Source organism: Rhinichthys klamathensis, unplaced genomic scaffold (genome assembly GCF_029890125.1).
Source record: "Rhinichthys klamathensis goyatoka isolate OS25496 unplaced genomic scaffold, OSU_Roscu_1.1 h1tg000161l_1, whole genome shotgun sequence".
Taxonomy (NCBI): Eukaryota; Metazoa; Chordata; class Actinopteri; order Cypriniformes; family Leuciscidae; genus Rhinichthys; species Rhinichthys klamathensis.
In genome coordinates, this window is record NW_026606695.1 from 4,238,361 (window position 1) to 4,257,213 (window position 18,853).

Below are 18,853 nucleotides of genomic sequence, written 5' to 3' on the forward strand. Positions count from 1 at the left end.
ACCACCATAGCCCTTAGGCAGAAACTATAAAAGGATTAATTGAAGGGTTTTTACAGTAAAGGCGATGAGGAAAATAAAACAAACATAAAAGATGATGCCTGACTCCTAGGGTTTATGAGCTACTTGCTGTTATTAGAGCAGTTGGTGTTATTGTTTTCAGTGGTTAGCCCTCATTACCGCTGAAGACACTCCTGCTGACCCGCTCTAAACAGCCTGTCAGAGAACACAAGCGCTCATCAGATCCCTGTGATTCACACCTGCCCTGCGTCACTGTCAGACACTTTTGACTGGCTGCGTTTAGAGTCAGCACTCAATGGGTTAATGGGGATGTGGAAGGTCAGAGGTCTGAAACATTAGCATATCTTTTTGCAAAGGAAACAAGTGCTTCTAAGGCTTATGGCTGCCAGTTTCTATTATTACATTGACATTACTTAACAAAAAAAGGTGGCTGTGTGGGTAGGGAAGGGGTCATATTAATAATTTAACATGATCTTTTTGATAAATTGTCTGTGTGATGTATTGATCCAGGGCCATAGTAGATTTAATTTGTGCTGAATTCCTTTAGCTCAAACAGCATGTTGTTCTCAAATCCCAAGGTCATGGGTTCGATTCAAATTCAATGATCCAATGATCCAACCTGTAAATACCACTGTCTGATCTGGAATTTTGTAGGTCAGTGTTTTGAGAGTTCCAAATAACCAATTGAACCAAATTGTAAGTTGTACATCAGTGGATTTATATCAGGAGTGTTTGCAATTTTGTGTGTGTGTTTGTGATGTTCACTAGAACGGATTACTATAAAAATAGATTGGAGTGTGTGTGTGCCCACTGGAAATAACAAATAATATTCTCAAACAGTACATTTTGTTTTCTGAACTATGATAAGACGTGACTGTAGGTCATTTTTTTAAATTAAGGTCTTGTGTTCATAAACAACACTTCATTTACAGATTGTTCTCAGAAAGTGCCCAACATTCAGATTGAATATCACAAGCCATTCACATACATACTGTAACACCTTTTTCAGCAATAACCATAAGTAGCCTTTTACATTTAGCCTCAAACCGATTCCATTTGTTTCAGTCACTGTGTAATGATGGTTTTTTATACTGGAGCCCTGTTGCTGCAACAATAATCTAAAATAGATCTGAGTGGGACTACAGGGCCTTGGCAAGAGCCGTGGTTATCTATTGTGTTCTCAACTTTACTGACAAATACCATGCTACATGCTCTTTAATAAGAAAAAGAAAAGAGTTCCGGCAAAATAAACGGATCTCAAAGCCTACCGTGGGATTTATTTTTAGGTAGAGACAGAGAAGTTAAAAGAAACTTTACTGTGTCTTTCTTTGGGGGAATGTGGGGATTACGGAGAAAAAGAGAAGGCAGAGACTATGTGAGAAGAAAAGTAGGTATTGTCTGAGTGTGTTCGTGTGTACATACAGCAAAGACGATCTGACACAGAGTGGTGGTTGATGGGAGAAGCCCTGGTGATTACTGATGCATGTTATTGCTGAAGGTCACCAGCAGGCAATTCACTCTAACTGATGAACTCCCATTTATTGATCTGTTGAGCCCCTGCAGCGGGTGGATGAGGGAAGCCTACGAGAACACATGCTGAGCCTCCGGGGATGCTGTTCCACTGTGCAGCCATGAGAACATGATATCATGCTGCTGTGTATGTGTTAGCTTATCAAAGCTGCGCTATTTCAGTTTACTACTATGTAAAGAGTAAATATAAAGAGAGGGTGGAGTCTCAGTGTGAAGGGAAATATGGCAAGAAAGGCTATTAGATATTACCATTCTTTTTTATGGAATATTGCATATTATTTATCTGTGCAGATCTTTTTTTTTTTTTTTAAGTCATATGCTCTCTAAATCTTTAGTCGGAATAATCTCCCCTCTCTTTGCAACAACATGTCTTCTCTTCTCTGATGACGTGTTTACTGGTACGAGAGCGGGACAGCCTGTCACTCACATGACATCCCACCAATAGCAATCAACAACTATCAATTCCCAAAGGATAAAATCAAGTCCCGTCCTACATTTTTTTTCTTGTTCGAAAAGCCGTTTCACTCGGATATACGTCACAAAAGGGAAGAAAAGGTTTTTCATTTAATTAGCGGCATTTAAGGCTAATATTAATACACTTTAAAAGGGTACTTTATTTGCACCCTTGAAGAGCCTTTACCATCTATCAATGGAAGCTTTAAATGCACATTTATTTATAGTGGAAAAAGTTGTACAGATTATTCCAACGTTGGTAACACTTTATAATATGTATTCAGGAAGAACGTGCTTACAAATCATTTGCAAACTATTAGTTTATAGTGAATTCATAATTTATTTATTGTAGTCTCTACATTAGTATATTAATAGCATACAAATTGTTGGTTCTTCATTCATTGTCAATGTAATTAACACAATTATTGTGTAATTAGCTCATACAAATAGTTAGACAATGTTTTTTTTTATTATTTGTTAACAACGTATTAACCATCTAAGTAATGTACAGTATTTCAAACCAAAGTAAAGGAGATGTTAATATGATTAATTAGGAGTAATTAGTTCTCACCTTAGATTAGGTCACAGAACATTGAAAAATCTCATTAATTAAGTCCTTTAAACAAATACATGAAGTACACACACACACACACACACACACACACTGCATCAGTAAGGGTTATTAGGTTTATATATATATTAAAATATATTAACAATGTAGAGACTACAATATATAAACTATGAATTAATTATAAAATAATGGTTTGCAAATGATTTGTAAGTACTTTATTAATGTATGTTTGTAATAAAGTGTTACCAAAATGTTCTTTAGAATAACAATACAAATTGTTATTCTAACTGTTAGGTACTTTGTGGAACCAAAATGGTTTTGCAGCAAAGAGTGTATTACTGGTGTTCATATTTGAACAAACCCTTAGCCACCCGGGCACCTAATTCGTCAAGTACCACTTCAACTCATTCAACGCTCTATATTACGGGTTGTTCTTCTTTTTTCATAGCATATTGTTTTCTACTATTCCCATTGCTTGCAGACGTTTTATTCACACACGCCTCCTTTGCAACTCTGTAACCTTACTTTTTTTTTTTTGGTGTGCGTCAAGTTGAGAAATCTCTTATGGGCGAGTGTTGTTTTTCTCTGCAAATGACAAGAACTCTGTTTGTTTACTTGCTTCAGAGACTTGAACGTTGTTGACTCATTCATGTTAATGTGTTTTTGCACAGAACACTGACTGAATTGTGCTAGCCTAACTTTAGCCTATCTTTGATTAGTTGTGCTCATGTAGGTTTCCATAGTTTCCATTGCACCAATTTATGAGAGAGGTTTGCCGTATGTTTTAATGATTAGAAAGGTGAAGAATTTGAATTTGAAGTGCCTTTTGACATTAGAGCTTCATCATTTTCAGACTAGATGATTTTGACCTCCCTAAATAATTACAAGCCAGGAGAGTGGAGACTTCAACTCTAGTCTCTCATTCACTGATCATGCCAGTTTTTTGGGATTCATCTATTAATTAAAAAAAAAAAACAATACAAATGAAATTCATACATAATTCTGGTGCTGAGCATATTTTTAAATTAAACATATTAATTTTAAAATATTATTCAATTTAGGTTTAAAATTTCATGTGGCTTGACTCTTGGCTTAACTGAAAATCTTTACATTAAGTCACCTTTTATGTCACTTTTTTAAAGATTCAGATGTCTACAAATAATTTATAAACACAAACTCGACACGTGTTTTAAACTAGATATTTCTTCCCGTTTAGAAGATTTGTCCTTTTCTTTGTAGTGGATCGTCTAATGTGTCATTGACCTCAGACTGGTTGGTGATGATCTAGTTTATGGACTAGCATCTTTACCAGCAGAATTTTGCAGGTAGTGTTGAAGCTGGTTGATCAAGGAAGTCTTGCTGGTTTAGATGGTTGAGAAGCCTGGTGGGGACACTAGCACAGACGCATCTCATGCTGGCCACACAACATGCCATGTTAGTCTTTAAATCAGGTTTGGCATTGGCCATCAGAGTTCTTGAGTTTCTTTCTCACTGTGTATGCAAAAACAACATCTTTTTGTATTCAGCTACAGGCTTTTGTCTTCCTCGAAAGTTCTGCCGGTGACTCACAATTGCATAGCCGCCATGTGGCATTTTACACATGTCTGTGTGTGTTCATCTCAGCGCAAGGCAATAATGGCAAGATGAAATATTCATCAGGTCCCCGGACGCTCTCCGCTGCGCCCTCGAGTCCGGTGTGAGGGTGTAGATTGCGTCTGCGGAGCGTCGCAATCTACAACCTCTACAAACCTGTGATACAACATCAATGGAATGTTGTGAAAGTGGCGCAAGATGCCATTTGGGCTTTAACGAGATACATATAAAAGAGATCCAGAGACCTGTCAGGTCTTTATATCCCCTCTGCCCCCTGTGTAAACCTTCAGGGAAATCAACAGTTTGATATGCAGAGCCATGCTGAAAAATGTATGGGGGTAATAAAGGCATGCACAGACATGGCATTTAGCCAAATATGATTTCTGCCCGTGTCAGCCTTTGAGCGTAGTGACAGTCTTTTATCGTTGATATGACAAAAAGCCATTGAGGGGGATTCGACTCTGATCTGGCCTTGTTTGTGTTTATGTATGTTCTCTGACATTTACTTTGCGACATGAAAAGTGCCCCTGGTTGTCACATTATGGATACCAGGGGGCTTTAGAGGGAGAATTCTCATTTTGCCAAAATGAAACTCACGCTGGGACCAGCCTTTTATCATCTGAGTGCTTTTTAGGTTGATGTACTTTTTATGCGTGTTGACAGAATTTCTTTTCTCTCTTCTCTCTTTTTACTCTCGCTCCAGGCCTCGTGAAGCTGGGAATCCACTGTGTCACATGTCAGAAAGTTGCCATAAAAATTGTTAACCGGGAGAAACTCAGCGAATCTGTGTTGATGAAGGTAAGATTGTGGTTTTTTTTTTTTTTATGTACTTCAAGCCTGTCTCTCTGTGCTGAATTAAAATGGAATTGTCAATTAAAGATGGCTGCTTGTACCAAATCTGTCACTTACATTACAATTACATTGTGGTGGGTGAGTTTGAGGATTTACATTTATTTAGACTCACAAAGCTCATTCTGTCACAATGCTATAAAAAAATGTATCTTGCTGAAAGGGAAAGTTAGCGCAATTTCTGTCCTAATTATGCCAAGGTTCTTGCTACAGCAACAAAACATGGAGTCTTTTGAGTACAAACAGGCTGCTGAACTGCCGTCAGTGGATTGTTTGAGTATATGAAAGGATTACCCTGAATTCTTTTACCCATCTTCAGTAGTTTGTAAGGAGTGGCAATGAGATTCATAGGCCTACTATCAGACTGGACATTAATTAGCAGGAGTTTAGTTAAGGCTATCTCTTATCGTTCATTATCCGATTTGAATCGTGCACTGTAAACTCTCCATCTGTGATGCTCTAGTTCTTATGAAAGTGGCACGTCATACATAGCTCATCAAATGGAAAGTTCCCTCTCTGTGTTTGTTGAAAGCCAAATGTTGGAGAGAAATTCAGGTTCAGGTTCCTTTATTTTACACCCGTAGGTATATTAGGTTTCAGTGAATATGTTCAGGCTGTTTCTCATACATATCATAGACAATACAATAGACGACACTATAAAAACAACACTAACCATTAAAACATTTTAATAAACCCATTACTTCATCTTATTACCATTCATATGATTAATCACTGCAGGGACAAAGCTGTTCTTATACCATTTTGTTCACAAAGAATGAATTTTCCACCAATAGCATTATCAGAAAAGAGTCAGGAAATGTCACAGATGTGGCTGCAAAATTTGGGTTGTTTACACAAATCGCACATTTCATGGGGCAATTTGTGACAAGGAAAATATATAATTGGACAACGTCATGCTAATTGATCTTATGTGTTAGGACATACAGTATCTCAGGACTGTTGAAAAATTAACTGAATGAATTAATCTTTCTTAAGTCTAATTGTTTTCAATAGAGTGTTTTGTGTCTTTTTTTTTTTTGTCTGGACATATATGGTGGTCACACACCCGTTTTTATTATAACATTATCTGAAAGTCAGCAGTTTTTCTTTGCTTTACAGAGTGAATAATTGTCAAACTGCTACTGTGGTGCAAAAATAACAAGATGTACCTAAGATACTGCTGATTTTGCCATTTTGCTTTATAAATTCATGGAGCTTTAACATAAAAATACTGCAGATCACCTCAACTTTTGACCCAATCAATGTGATTTCCTCTCAGTGTCCATCCAACATCATGTGGATTTCATTAAATGGTTAATGGCTCATTAACTCCTGGTGGATTGTGGGGCAGCAGTATTTTAGATGAGCTGATTGTTTCCTCATTGTAATTGGATGTGAGATAGAGCTTTACAGTCATCCGGTCCACATGCAGTCCCCAGATCCCCCTGCTCACACATAGGTGTTTGGACTGCGAGGGAAATTGCTTCTCTGCAGGAAATAGACCTAGTCCTTAAGGGAGTCTGATTGTGCAGGCATCCTTTTGTGCATCTGATTGTCATAGTTTACTTTCCTCACCAAGCTGTATAATTTCAGAAACAAACAGATGCTGTCTGATCCTAACGTAAATTCAGAGTAAATCCGCCTCCATGACTGATAGTTAGTCGCGTCCTCTGAAGGTCACGTAACCCATTGCATTGTATCTCCTGCTTATTTTAGCTTCTCTCAGGGGTTGTTGTCATGGCAACCTAACATGATTGGCTTGAGGAGGGAGGCGGGGGAGAAAATGATATGCTTGTAGTAAAAACAGCTTCAGATGTTGCACGCCTCCTTAGATGTATCTGAGATTTTTTGAACGGCGGGGATCGACAGTGGAGGCAAAAGAGCGAAACAACAACCTGCGGTTCTTGCGCACTTCCCAAAGTCATGACTAATCTTCTCTATGGTGTAATATCCCATGATTCCACCTTGATTCATTGGCTTTAACTAGACTTCATTTCAGTTTGACTCATTGAATAGTCTCCCAGTCATTGGCTGCAATGTTCCCCCTGGAGTTCATCTTTGCCACAGTCATGAAGGAATAAATAAACAATAATGACTTCATTAGCATAATTTTAGACAGTCGGCAGGAGGTCACCTGTCATTCTGTTGTTGTTTTTCTTCTTCTCTTTCCTCAGCCTCCAGCGAACCTCTCGTTGTCTGGCATTTGCATAGCGTGGAGCCGGTGTGCAGCTGTCAGTGTGTGGAAGAGCATGTGTGTCTGTATGTTGAAAGCAGGGGTTCGGTACTTCCTGTCAGTGTGTGCTTGCTGGGACATAGTAAAATTAAGAGCGTGCATGTGTGTAAGCAGAGCCCAGGGTGAGCGCGTCAGGTTTTATTTGTGTGTGCAGTATCCAGAGTGTCTGTTAGTGTGTGTGTGTGTGTTCATGTCTACTCCAAGGGAGAGGCGGCGTTGTGAGTTAGGTCGTGGCACGCACAGAACAGAAGCCTGGCATTTGAGAACATGCTCCTCGCAGAGAACTCCACGGCCCCTGCCTGGCCCCTCCTGAACTAATGAAGTCGTCTCTGACATTTTCAGACATGAAAAGAAAAGCTCTTTGACTTACTTTGCGGTCACACTAATGAGGGTTATGTCAGGAGGTGACCTCGGCCTACTTTACCTCAGAGAATGTGCCGCAGATGCCTCACAGCAACCATTTTCTTCCTGGGGAAGATGTTGGTATGTGTGCGCATTCATTATATCGCATAGGTGATGTTTTTAAATAAATTAATTTGATGAAAAACAGAGCTCTTTAAACACTAGAAAAGCCTATTCCATTGTGTTTCCACTCCAGTCTGGTGCCATTTTGTGGAAAAGCTGTATAAAATGCTAAATAGTGTGCTTATCTTTCAGTTTCCCTTGAGGCAGGCCACTCAAAACTATTTATGACAAACCATGCATTAAACATCAGTCCCTCCTAATGAATGACTGCCTCTTGACACTGCAGGGTGGATCCCAGTAAACATTTCAGAAAGGTATCACTCTTTGGTTTAATCAAGTCTTGGGTGGTTAATGGTAAATGGCCCTAGGGATGGTGGGAGTGAAAGTTTCTCTCAGCGTGTGGTGTCGAATCCAGACAGGTCCCGAGGGGAAAGCTAACATTTCTGAAACCAAGCCCAGTGTTGCCCAGGAGACTGGCTGCTGAGGAGAAGGAGGGACATGTTGCACCCCTGCAGAGAAGAGATTACTCAAGCTGTGGATGAGTGCCAGTGTACACACTATATGTTACGCAGTGACAGTGGAAAATAACTTTAACTATATATTTAACTTAACTGTATTGTAAAGGAGGAGTGTGTGATTTCTGCAGCTCTAGCAGCACCAAACATTTTCAGTACTTAAAAAAAAGAAGAAAAAGGGATACTTTAGATCAGGCATGTCCAATCCTGCTCCTGGAGGGCCACTATCCTGAAGAATATAGCTCCAACTTGCCTCAACAAGCCTGCATGGAAGAATCTAGTATGCCTAGTAGGGGTGACCCCGAATAGTCGAAGATTCGATGCTTCGATAGGAGGAGCCTGATTCGACTACCAATCTCACGGTCGAATCTTCGCAGATGTGTTATTAAACGAGGATTATGTCATTTTGGCTATATGAGTGTGCTCAATGTCTGATTTCACATAGAACTACTGGTTTTCTGTCAATATGTTAATATAAAGCCTATTATGATAATGCTGTCGATAAAAATGTGCAAAGAAAGAAGCTTTTAATAAATATTTTAGCGTGCGCGCAGGGTGAATAAATCCAAACACCCCGTGACAGATTTAAGTTTCACTTTCGATATCCGTGACCGACAGAGGAGCGTCTTGTCGGCAGGGATTTAAATCTTTAAAAATGTCTGGGATAAGACAATCTAAAGATGCACACCATCAGAAAGGATATACTCCAAGGCTGGATTTAGCATCAGGAAAGCACTTCTGCCGGCCAACGTTAACAGGTTGGTTTTCCTCGGGACGTTCTAAAACGCTTAACGTGAAAAAAAGCTTTTAAAACGCTTAAATGGCACTTTTACGTGCTTAATGTATGTACACAGTAGGCTACACACCTTAAGAAACCATTCTATGTGCAGATAAGCAGATGAACCCAGAATATGAACGCAACGCGTTTCTCCTATTGAAAGTCACGTAAAGCTTTTTCTTTAACGGTTTTCTATGGGAGGAAAATGCTTAACGTAGCCTAAGTTATAATAAAACGCGTTGCGTTCATATTCTGGGCTCATCTGCTTTTCTGTAAGCTATATAGTATGCTTTATTAATATAAGGTGTGTACAGAATTTGATCTTTTAATATAACAGTTTTAGGACAAAGCCGTTAAGCGTTTTTCACGTTAAGCGTTTTAGAATGTATTTTATCCGCGCACACAATTTGAAAAGACTCAAAAGGACACAGGCCGAGTGAAAGACTGGATTTAGTTTTTTCGATCAGGTATGGATAAGTGATTTCAAAACATTTCAGCCGGTTCTAATTTGATTTTTGGATACTGTGAACACGTTATAGCTAAAAAGACTGCCGCTCTAGTTTAGCGTTTATTGTTGTTTCTGCAGTTAAAAATACAAAGTTGACAATCCTGGCCATACTTTCGTTATTTTAATAATTTCTTTATTTTTATTTTATTAATTGATCACTCAGGGTGATCTAATTTAACTATTTGTGACTTGTGTTTTGAATATTTGTTCCCCTGCACTTTAGGCATTTTGCACACATTTGTTCTGCTTCTTGTGATTTGATTCTGACTTATTTCGTTTTGTATTTTTATTTATTATAAAAGTAGCCTATATTATGTTCTTAATTGTTGATTATTTTTCAGTGCATCGATGTTGCGCTGTAGGCCTATAGAGCATGCTCGTACAGGCAATTCAGCCAATTTAATTTGATTTGCATGTGAAATGCAAATCCTATCTGCAGTGTGGCCTTTCTGCAGTTATTTATGTTATTTCTTAGTTTTATTGATCCAAAATGTTTTTATACATTTTCTTCTATCTTTGTGTGATGTTCTGTACATCGCGGCTTTAAAATGTTAAAGCCCCGCCCCCTCCCCAACACCACACATGATTCGACTATTAGTCGACTATAGGCAGGACCTGACGAATCTGATTCGACTATGAAAATCCTTAGTCGGGGACACCCCTAATGCCTAGTAAGACCTTGATTGGTTGGATTGGACAGTGGTTTGGACACCCCTTCTTTAGATCGTCTTTGTCAACTTTGGACAAATCTTCTACAACTAGTTTATCTCACTTTTTTCTGATGTTTCTGGTTCCTAATTCTGCCCCGATTCTCACTTCATATTTGTCTTGGTGTTTGTTGTTTCCTTTTTAAAGCGATCTTGAGGTACTGAAATGCTATATAATGATAAATTATTGTTATTATTATTACATATTATAAATGTATTACATTTTCTGCGGACGAGGCAATACATTACTGATTCGGTTTGTATTTTTCAATACATTCTTACTGATGCCGTATGACTGTCATCACTTTTGTAATTTTGACAAACCCTCATCTATGTTTGCCAGTTAGAAAACATTGGTGTCAAATCTGTAGAATTACATAAAACCAAACATTTACATTTGCAAGGCATAAACAATGATGTACAAGATCAACAAATGTAAAATGTTCAGTGTCAGTGCAGCGCTAGCTTGAATAGACAAGAGACTGTTTTGTCAAATGTCCCTCACTAGTCCCCAGGCCAGCAGGACGTCTTTATATTCGAGACTTTATTTTTTAACCTCTCCTGATCTGGAGCGCTGTGTTTGAGCTCTTGCTGACCTGATGTACTTTAGTGTTTGTGTGTTGCTGACGCTTTGCTGAGTGAGATATGGAGTCAGCTCTTCACACCGATGCTCCAGAAGAGCTGATGAACTGTGACGCTCTACGCAGAGACAGAGCTCCACATCTGGGTATGACTTATCCTGTTCTGCCCCCCGCGGTGTTCGCTCCGTCCATGATCTCTCAGTCAAATGAACCACTGCCTCTCTAATGGTGCTGCACTGAGGTGATTTAAGATGGTGTTTGTTTAATCCGCATTCACTGGTACTTTAGTGTAGGAAAAGAGAGATAGATGAAGGTCTTAATGATGTGATCACTGAGGCAGTAAGGCAGTGACGAGGCACAGCGCAGAGATCTCAAAGCAGAAAACAATTCATGTTTGCTTGAGCTCTGAGGATTTTTTTAATGTTATTGTTCAAAAAGTTTGGAATTTTGGTAACACTTTATAATAACTGCACGCTATAAATCATTTTCTAAGCATTAATAAACAGTTAATTCATCATTTATAAAGCATTAATAGGCCTTAATAAGCAGTTTATAAATGCATCTATAAATGCTTTATTTACTATTTAAATGTACATTCATACACCACCTTAAATATTTCTATGTTCTGTATCACTGTTGTGTTTGTTTCCTTTTTCTGTTAAGATAACTGAGCCTTTAAATCTCCTTTTTAAATGCTTTACAAGGCATAAGTCCTCACTTTAGATGAGCTCACAAAAATAGTTATCTGACCACTGCTAAATGGTTTATAACTACCTGAATTAACCATGAATTACAGTAGCAATACATGTTAATTAAGCATTTATTAACACACTATTAACTATTACTATATGTCTGAATAATAAGATGTATGAATGTACATTTAAATAGTTTATTTATCATTTACCTACACATTCTAAGTGATCTTATGAACCACTGACAAATAATTGGTTGTAAATAATGCAATACTTCATTTAGAAATGATAAATGATATAGATATGCTTTTAGCTGTATTTATAAACTGATTATTAATGTCTATTAATGCTTTATAAATGATTAATTGACTGTTTACTAATTATTAACTAATGATTAATAGCGTGCAGTTATTATAAAGTGTTACCAGAATTTTCTTTTTTTTTTCTTTAAAAAAAGAAGAAGAAATTAACACTTTTATTCAGCAAGGACACCTTCAATTGATCAAAAGTGACAAAAAAGACATTTACTGTATAATGTTACCAAAACTTACTTTTCGAATAAATGCTTTTCTTTTGAATTTTCTATTCATCAATTATCAAAGAATCTAAAAAACAATTATAACTGTTTCTACAATAATATTAAGAGGCACATAACTGATGATAAGAAATGTTTCTTGAGCACCAATCAGCTTATTGGAATGATTTCTGAAGGATCATGTGACACTGAAAATTCAGCTTTACCATCACAGGAATACAGTACGTTTGATAATATATTTAAAAAAGGCAATTATTGTAAATTGGAATAATATTACTGTTTTTACTGTATTTTTGTAAATAAAATAAATGCTGCTATCAATAAATGCAGCCTTGGTGAGCATAAGAAACTTCTTTCAAAAACATTAAACAATCTTAGACTCCAAACTTTTGAACAATAGTGTATCAGTATTTGCTGTATCCATGTTTTAAGATGACGTAGTTCAAAATAGTGCATTTTGTTTAAATCCCCCCTCCCCCCACTTTCTTTAAACTAAATGTATGTTTACAGCCCTAATTATTTCAAAATGAAATATATTTTATATACAATGAAACGTATAAAAGGAGTAGCTCCCTATATAACGCAGACAGCAGCCCAGCTTTTGTTCTTGTAATGATAGAGAAAATGCAGGAAGGGAAAATAGCAAGGAGGGAATAAAAGATGAAATTTGCAGTCCAGCACAAAGGCAGAAATAGAGGCAGATTGAAAGGCTGATGAATGATGGCTGACCCTAATCTTGTTATCCTACCATTGATGACAGCAGTGTCATTTTCTCTCTATACGTTCCTCTCTTTTCTCCTCTAAATGATTATGGATCATTCATCTTCTCCTGCGCTCTGCGGGTAGATTGTTGTGTTTGCGAGGGAGATGTTTCTCTCACCACGTGCACAGAGTGGGACACAAAACAAAATAAATGGCTGTCACGCGCTTCCCTCTGGCCCGGTGCATCTTCATCTAATTTGCATATATAACTCTTTGAAGATGCCAAGCTGATTTTATAAGGTTTGAGTTTATTGATGACCCAAACGAGCACTGTATTGTTAGTAGCTCTTAAACTATGTTCAGTTACAAACAATACCTCTCTTGCATGTCACTTTAATACATGGAGTGTGAAAAATCTTCCATATCTGTGTGTTCAGATTCTTGTGAATAAATGACCAAAATAACCACATTCATGCAGTTCAGTTTATGATATTGAGTACATTTGAGTGTATTTGTAGCTGTATTACTGTTCATGTTTAATTCAGCCTTCAAGATTAAAGGGATAGTTCACCCAAAATTTTAATTTGTCATAATTTGTACTCACCCTCATGTCATTTCAAACCTGTATGACTTTCTTTATTCTGTGTAACACATCTCAATACCATAATTCTTTAAAAAAAACTTATTTGTTTGTGTTCAGTAAAAGAAACTAAGTCATACAGGTTTGAAATGACATGATGGTGCAGTAAATAATGACACATAATGTTAAATTTGTCATTAAAAGTCATCCTCATGATGTTCCAAATCCATATGTTCTTTTTTTCCCTTTTTTTCTGAAGAACTGTTTTTGTGTAGTAATACTCCTACACTTAAGTATACATTTCGATCTTTCCTCTATTCCATGTGCACTTCCTTCTCAAATGATTAAGCTGCAACTTTGACCCCAAGTCTCAGCACTTCATTGGAGGTCTTCTTGCTTGAGCTACCAACCACATATACTGTATAGTTATTTTGTTCAATCCACAGCATGGTATGTGCAAGCTTGAGTGATGTTGCTCTGGCACAGTGTGAAAGTCATCATGCTGTTCAAAATAGTGTTTGAGAGCTGGTCATTTGCTACAGCAACAGATGGAGATTGGATTTACACTTGGGTCTCTAATTTATTTGATTCACCTCAACATTGAATAGACTTATGTTTCAATGAAGATATGTGGGTTGACTCAATGTTAATCATTGTTTGAAATTCAGTTTTTCATCAAACTCAAGATGAATCATTTGAATTTGTGATAAGACATGGGCTAATTAATATACAGTTTATCTTTTTCAGTAGGACATACTCACGAAAGATTTATTTCTATACGTATATTTATGCCATTTTTGTGATGTATATGCTGTCTATCTCAGGCTCTGGGTGCTTTCATCTATATTGAGCCTTTCAATCATACTGAAGTGAGGAATCGTTACATGTTGTTGATTACTTTTCATTGATCATTATTTATTTTTTAAACCACACATTGCAGGAACGATCCACCTGTCCTGAAGAAACTTTTTCAGGGTTAAAATTGTGATAGAGTAGTAGTGTGATATTAATAGTTATATATATATATATATATATATATATTCACTCCTTTTGTGTTTATATTCACTCCTTCCTATTGAAAAGACAGCATTGGTTTTGTCCATCCTATGATAGTCAGCACATGATATGTCATGGATCATGATATCCATATGATATCCAATCAGCAGTAGTTTTGGAATTTTTTTCAAAAATTACACCTAACATAGTTTAATTTTATTGTGGACTTAATTTTTAGGATGGGATTTATCAAGTTACTTACCAAATAAATAAATAAATTGAAAATGCCATGCAGTGTTGTCTGGGACCACTTTCAATTGTCAGTTATAAAGTTTTAATTATAGAAAAAAATATTTGACCATGTAATAATGTATTTGTAATACAGTAGATGTAATAATGTTATTTGTGAACATTTCTATTAGTTGTGTGGGTGGTGATTACTTAAGGGTGATTTTCTTTGAGGTTAAGAACTGAACGCTCTATAAGCCACTGTCATTTCTTTCACTTCTCTAAAATCTTAATTGCTGTAAAAATGTCAGCGCATAATAGAGCCTCTCTTATTATCAGCCAGCTTTTAAGGACAGTTCACAAGTTTGGTGTTGGATATATTTTTTTCTTCACTTGTGCTCACCAAGACTGCATTTATTTATTTCATTTTTTTAATAATAATACAGTATAAACAGTAATATTGCAAAATATTATTACAATTTAACTGTTTTCTTGTAGTCTTTATTGTCACATGATCTTTCATAAATCATGCATGAAACATTTCTTATTTTTATCAGTGTTGAAAACAGTTGTGCTGCCTGATATTTTTATGGAAACCGTAATAAATTATTTTTTTCAGGATTCTTTGATGAATAAAAAAGCTAAAAAAAACCCTGCATTTATTTGAAATGGAAATCACTTTTGATCAATCAAATGCATCCTTGCTGATTAAAAGTATTAATTTCTTTCTAAAAAAAAAAACATCTTACTGATTTTTGAAAGGTAGTGTATATATTTTGCTTATAAGAGTTAACTGCATATAAGGGAAAGTTTAAAAATGCATAGATAAAAGTGCATTGTTTATGTCAAATATATGAAACATGTTTAATGTTTTAGCTCACAATCATGTTTTTCCACAATCCTATTGCCCTCCGTCTGATACTGGGTGCATCAGCTTTGACTGATTATTTGATCAAACAGAGAAGGCCCTGCGGAATCAGGAAGTAGAAGATAAAGGAACGCCGTTACCTTTTCATTTGGTCCCTGGAGTGACCTTTAACCCTCTTTCCTTCCTTGCCAAAGTCATTATGGCTGAACTGAGACAGGAGCAGTAGAGAAAATGTCCATTATGTGAGATTTATAACTGTGGTCCATGTCCATTGCTGCCTACAATGACAGATAAATCAATTGACGTGGACACCTGTGTTCCATGATTATGATTGCACAGACGCCCTGAGAGGATGTGAAGGTGAAAGATGTCTTCGTGACGTTAACTAGCAGATCTGTCTACTTAAAAAATGGTTTCACACCTGTCTACATAAAAAACGGTTTTAGTTTTATAGCCTAATAACAGATTGCTGACCTTTCTTGAAAGGTTACCATTAGCGCTCTGTTTTAAGGAAAGTTTAAGGGGTCTATGCTTAGGACTTAGGAATGATCTGAAAAGTGAAACCATATCAGCCTGGCTTATGAATATGTATTACATGCCATAATATAATAATAATTCATTTCCTGAAACGCAAAGTTACCAGTGCTGTTAACTGAAACCATTCAAAATATTTTTGTTAATTAAAATAAAGCTGAAATAAAAGGATGAAATTATTCATTAATATATGAAAATAATTAAACATTTTAATTAAAATTGGAAATGAAACCAAAAGTAAAAATTATCAAATAGGTTGAAGTACTAAAATTACTAAAAATTTAAGACTGAAATAAAAATAAATAAATAGAAATTGATGACAATCATAAATGACAATAGCACATGACAGAATTACTCAATTTTAAAAATAAAAGTTAATTAAAAATATTATTCAATATTATAATAGTAAATAACACTGGCTTGTTTGACTTTCCGTCGATGCAGCTGGGTGGCAGAATCTTGCGCTTGGCCTTAAAACCGTCATTTTATGCAGCATTTTATGCATTTATGCACATTTTTTCCTTCCCACTGCAGCCAAGCAAAACAAAGCTCTTAAAACGTAATGATTCTTGCCTGAAAAGTGGGGTGTGATGCAATCCCCCCCAGTTATAATGGCTGCTATTCCCCTGGTGTATAGTATAGAGTATGTTTCCAACATATTGTACCACAGGTAAGCAATGATTTATGGGATATTTAAGCACTTCTTCAGCACTGCAGATTCTCTGAGCCAGAATGGAGTCAGTGGGCAGCTTTTTCCTTCATACAATAAATCTGTACTTCACCACACAGTGCAAAACTGTGACTAGTACTGCGCCATTGAACTATTGATTTAAATACAGCATGTGTGGTAGTGATTGGTGAGTGAGATCAAGCTGCCTCTCCAGGATGAGTGAGTGATGCAAAAGATAGATCATAATGACTTTTCTCTATGAGCACAGGAGTCTTTTAGCGTGTGTGTCCCCGCTCACGGCAGGATGAAAATAATGGCTTCTGTCATAAATCTATATCCAGAAAACTGTACTCAGGTTTAACATTGCCATATCTGCAAGAATACACACTTTTTCTTGTTTCACTCATCAGTGCGCAATTGAAGGTTTTCCACCCCCCTATATATAATCTCATACATCAATATCCAAAGAAACAAAAAGTGAGGACTAAACAGATTTACCGTATCACTCTTTGTCTTGGGAAATGGCTGCATTCTTCCTAACATGTTCTTGTGTAGAAATAAACTAAAGCTGGAGGGTTAAAAGCAGCACAATGAGATGCAGCCAGTGTATTTTTGAGTTTGCGAAGAAGAGCCTCTGTGGACAGAAGTTTTTGATCAATTAAAACACATTCCTTTCGTATTTAAATCAATGTTTTTCACATTTATTCCTCACTGAGCCCAGGGCAACTAATTTCTGGAAGGTCAAAAGGCATCAAAGCAGTTGTTTATTGAGGCTAGACGCTCTTAAAGCACCCAATATTCCTATGCAAATGTGCGTGCATAAATTTGAATTCATGACATGCAGTGTTTCTTGTTTTGACATTGGCCTGTAAGATATCATTTGCAAAGTTTACTTAAGGGAAATAACAACATTACAACAAGCAGAATGTGAATGGTGGTGATGTTTGCTGTTTAGTTCAACTAAAGCCACGGCTTATGAAATTCCCCTTGCAGACGTATGCACGAGAACTCTGTCAGGAAGTCATCTTCGGTGGACCCAGCGGACGGTTCCTTCCCGTATAGATCCTCCAGCCCATCATCCCAAAGTCTGCCTCACTGCACTCTATTTCCAAATCCAATTTCTCGATAGCAGACATGCTAATCACACGCCTCTAAAATGTGTTTCCTGAAGCAATTTAGGGGTGGAATTCAACCTTTCACTCATAAATATTCAGACTCTGTTGTTTATGTGGCCTTAGAGCAAGTTGTGTTTTATTTCTAACACTTGTGCTTCATGTGTGGCTTTAAGGGAGTAGAACATTGTGAGACCAAACATTGCATGTGTGTCATGGGTCAAGAAGCAGAACGAGGCTTTGTACTGAGCGGAGAGCTGCGGTTATCTACTCGGTCCAGACGAGAGGACAGAGCAAGACCAACAGGATTGCGCGCAGGAACATTTTGCTTGTTCAAACTTGAGGCAGAAATCTGTGGCTGAGATATCTTGGATGTCAGCATTGCTGGTTTAGTGGGTCACTCAGGTGCATCTTTAGACTGCAAGTGTTTGGAATGATGGGATGAGGTGTGTGGCACATCCATGCTTGTGTTTACTGTTATAAGTCTGCTTTCATACTACCAAACCATTAACATCAAGATCTCTGGGACAATTTATTTTATATATTTAAACTAAAGTAAAGCTAATCTATATGAATTGAGCAGTTTATTCCTAATTTTCTGAAGAGACTCGATATTATGAATAGTATTAATAAGAGAGGCTCTATTATGCTCTGACATTTTTACCGCAATTAAGATTTTTGAGAAGTGAAAGAAATAAAAATGGGCAACACGAGAGTGAACCTCATTGGTTCTTGGAGGAGATCAAACCTGCTGCGCAACACGAGAGTGAACCTCATTGGTTCTTGCTGAAGCTCAAACGTGCTGCGCAACACGAGAGTGAACCTCATTGGTTCTTGCTGAAGCTCAAACGTGCTGCGCAACACGAGAGTGAACCTCATTGGTTCTTGCTGAAGCTCAAACGTGCTGCGCAACACGAGATTGAACCTCATTGGTTCTTGGAGGAGCTCAAACCTGCTGCGTAACACGAGAGTGAACCTCATTGGTTCTTGGAGGAGCTCAAACCTGCTGCGTAACACGAGAGTGAACCTCATTGGTTCTTGCTGAAGCTCAAACGTGCTGCGCAACACGAGAGTGAACCTCATTGGTTCTTGCTGAAGCTCAAACGTGCTGCGCAACACGAGAGTGAACCTCATT

The 18,853-nt window shown here is 37.2% G+C and overlaps 1 protein-coding gene across 7 annotated transcripts in view; it reads left to right on the forward strand.

The window, feature by feature from the left end:
* The window catches only part of brsk2b (BR serine/threonine kinase 2b), a 144,055-nt gene that overhangs the window by 70,195 nt on the left and 55,007 nt on the right, over positions 1–18,853 (forward strand). For all 7 annotated transcript variants that reach the window (XM_056259054.1, XM_056259055.1, XM_056259056.1 and 4 more), the window contains exon 2: positions 4,869–4,963. In XM_056259054.1, the coding sequence (XP_056115029.1) occupies positions 4,869–4,963 (95 nt within the window). The remainder of the gene's footprint in view (positions 1–4,868; positions 4,964–18,853) is intronic.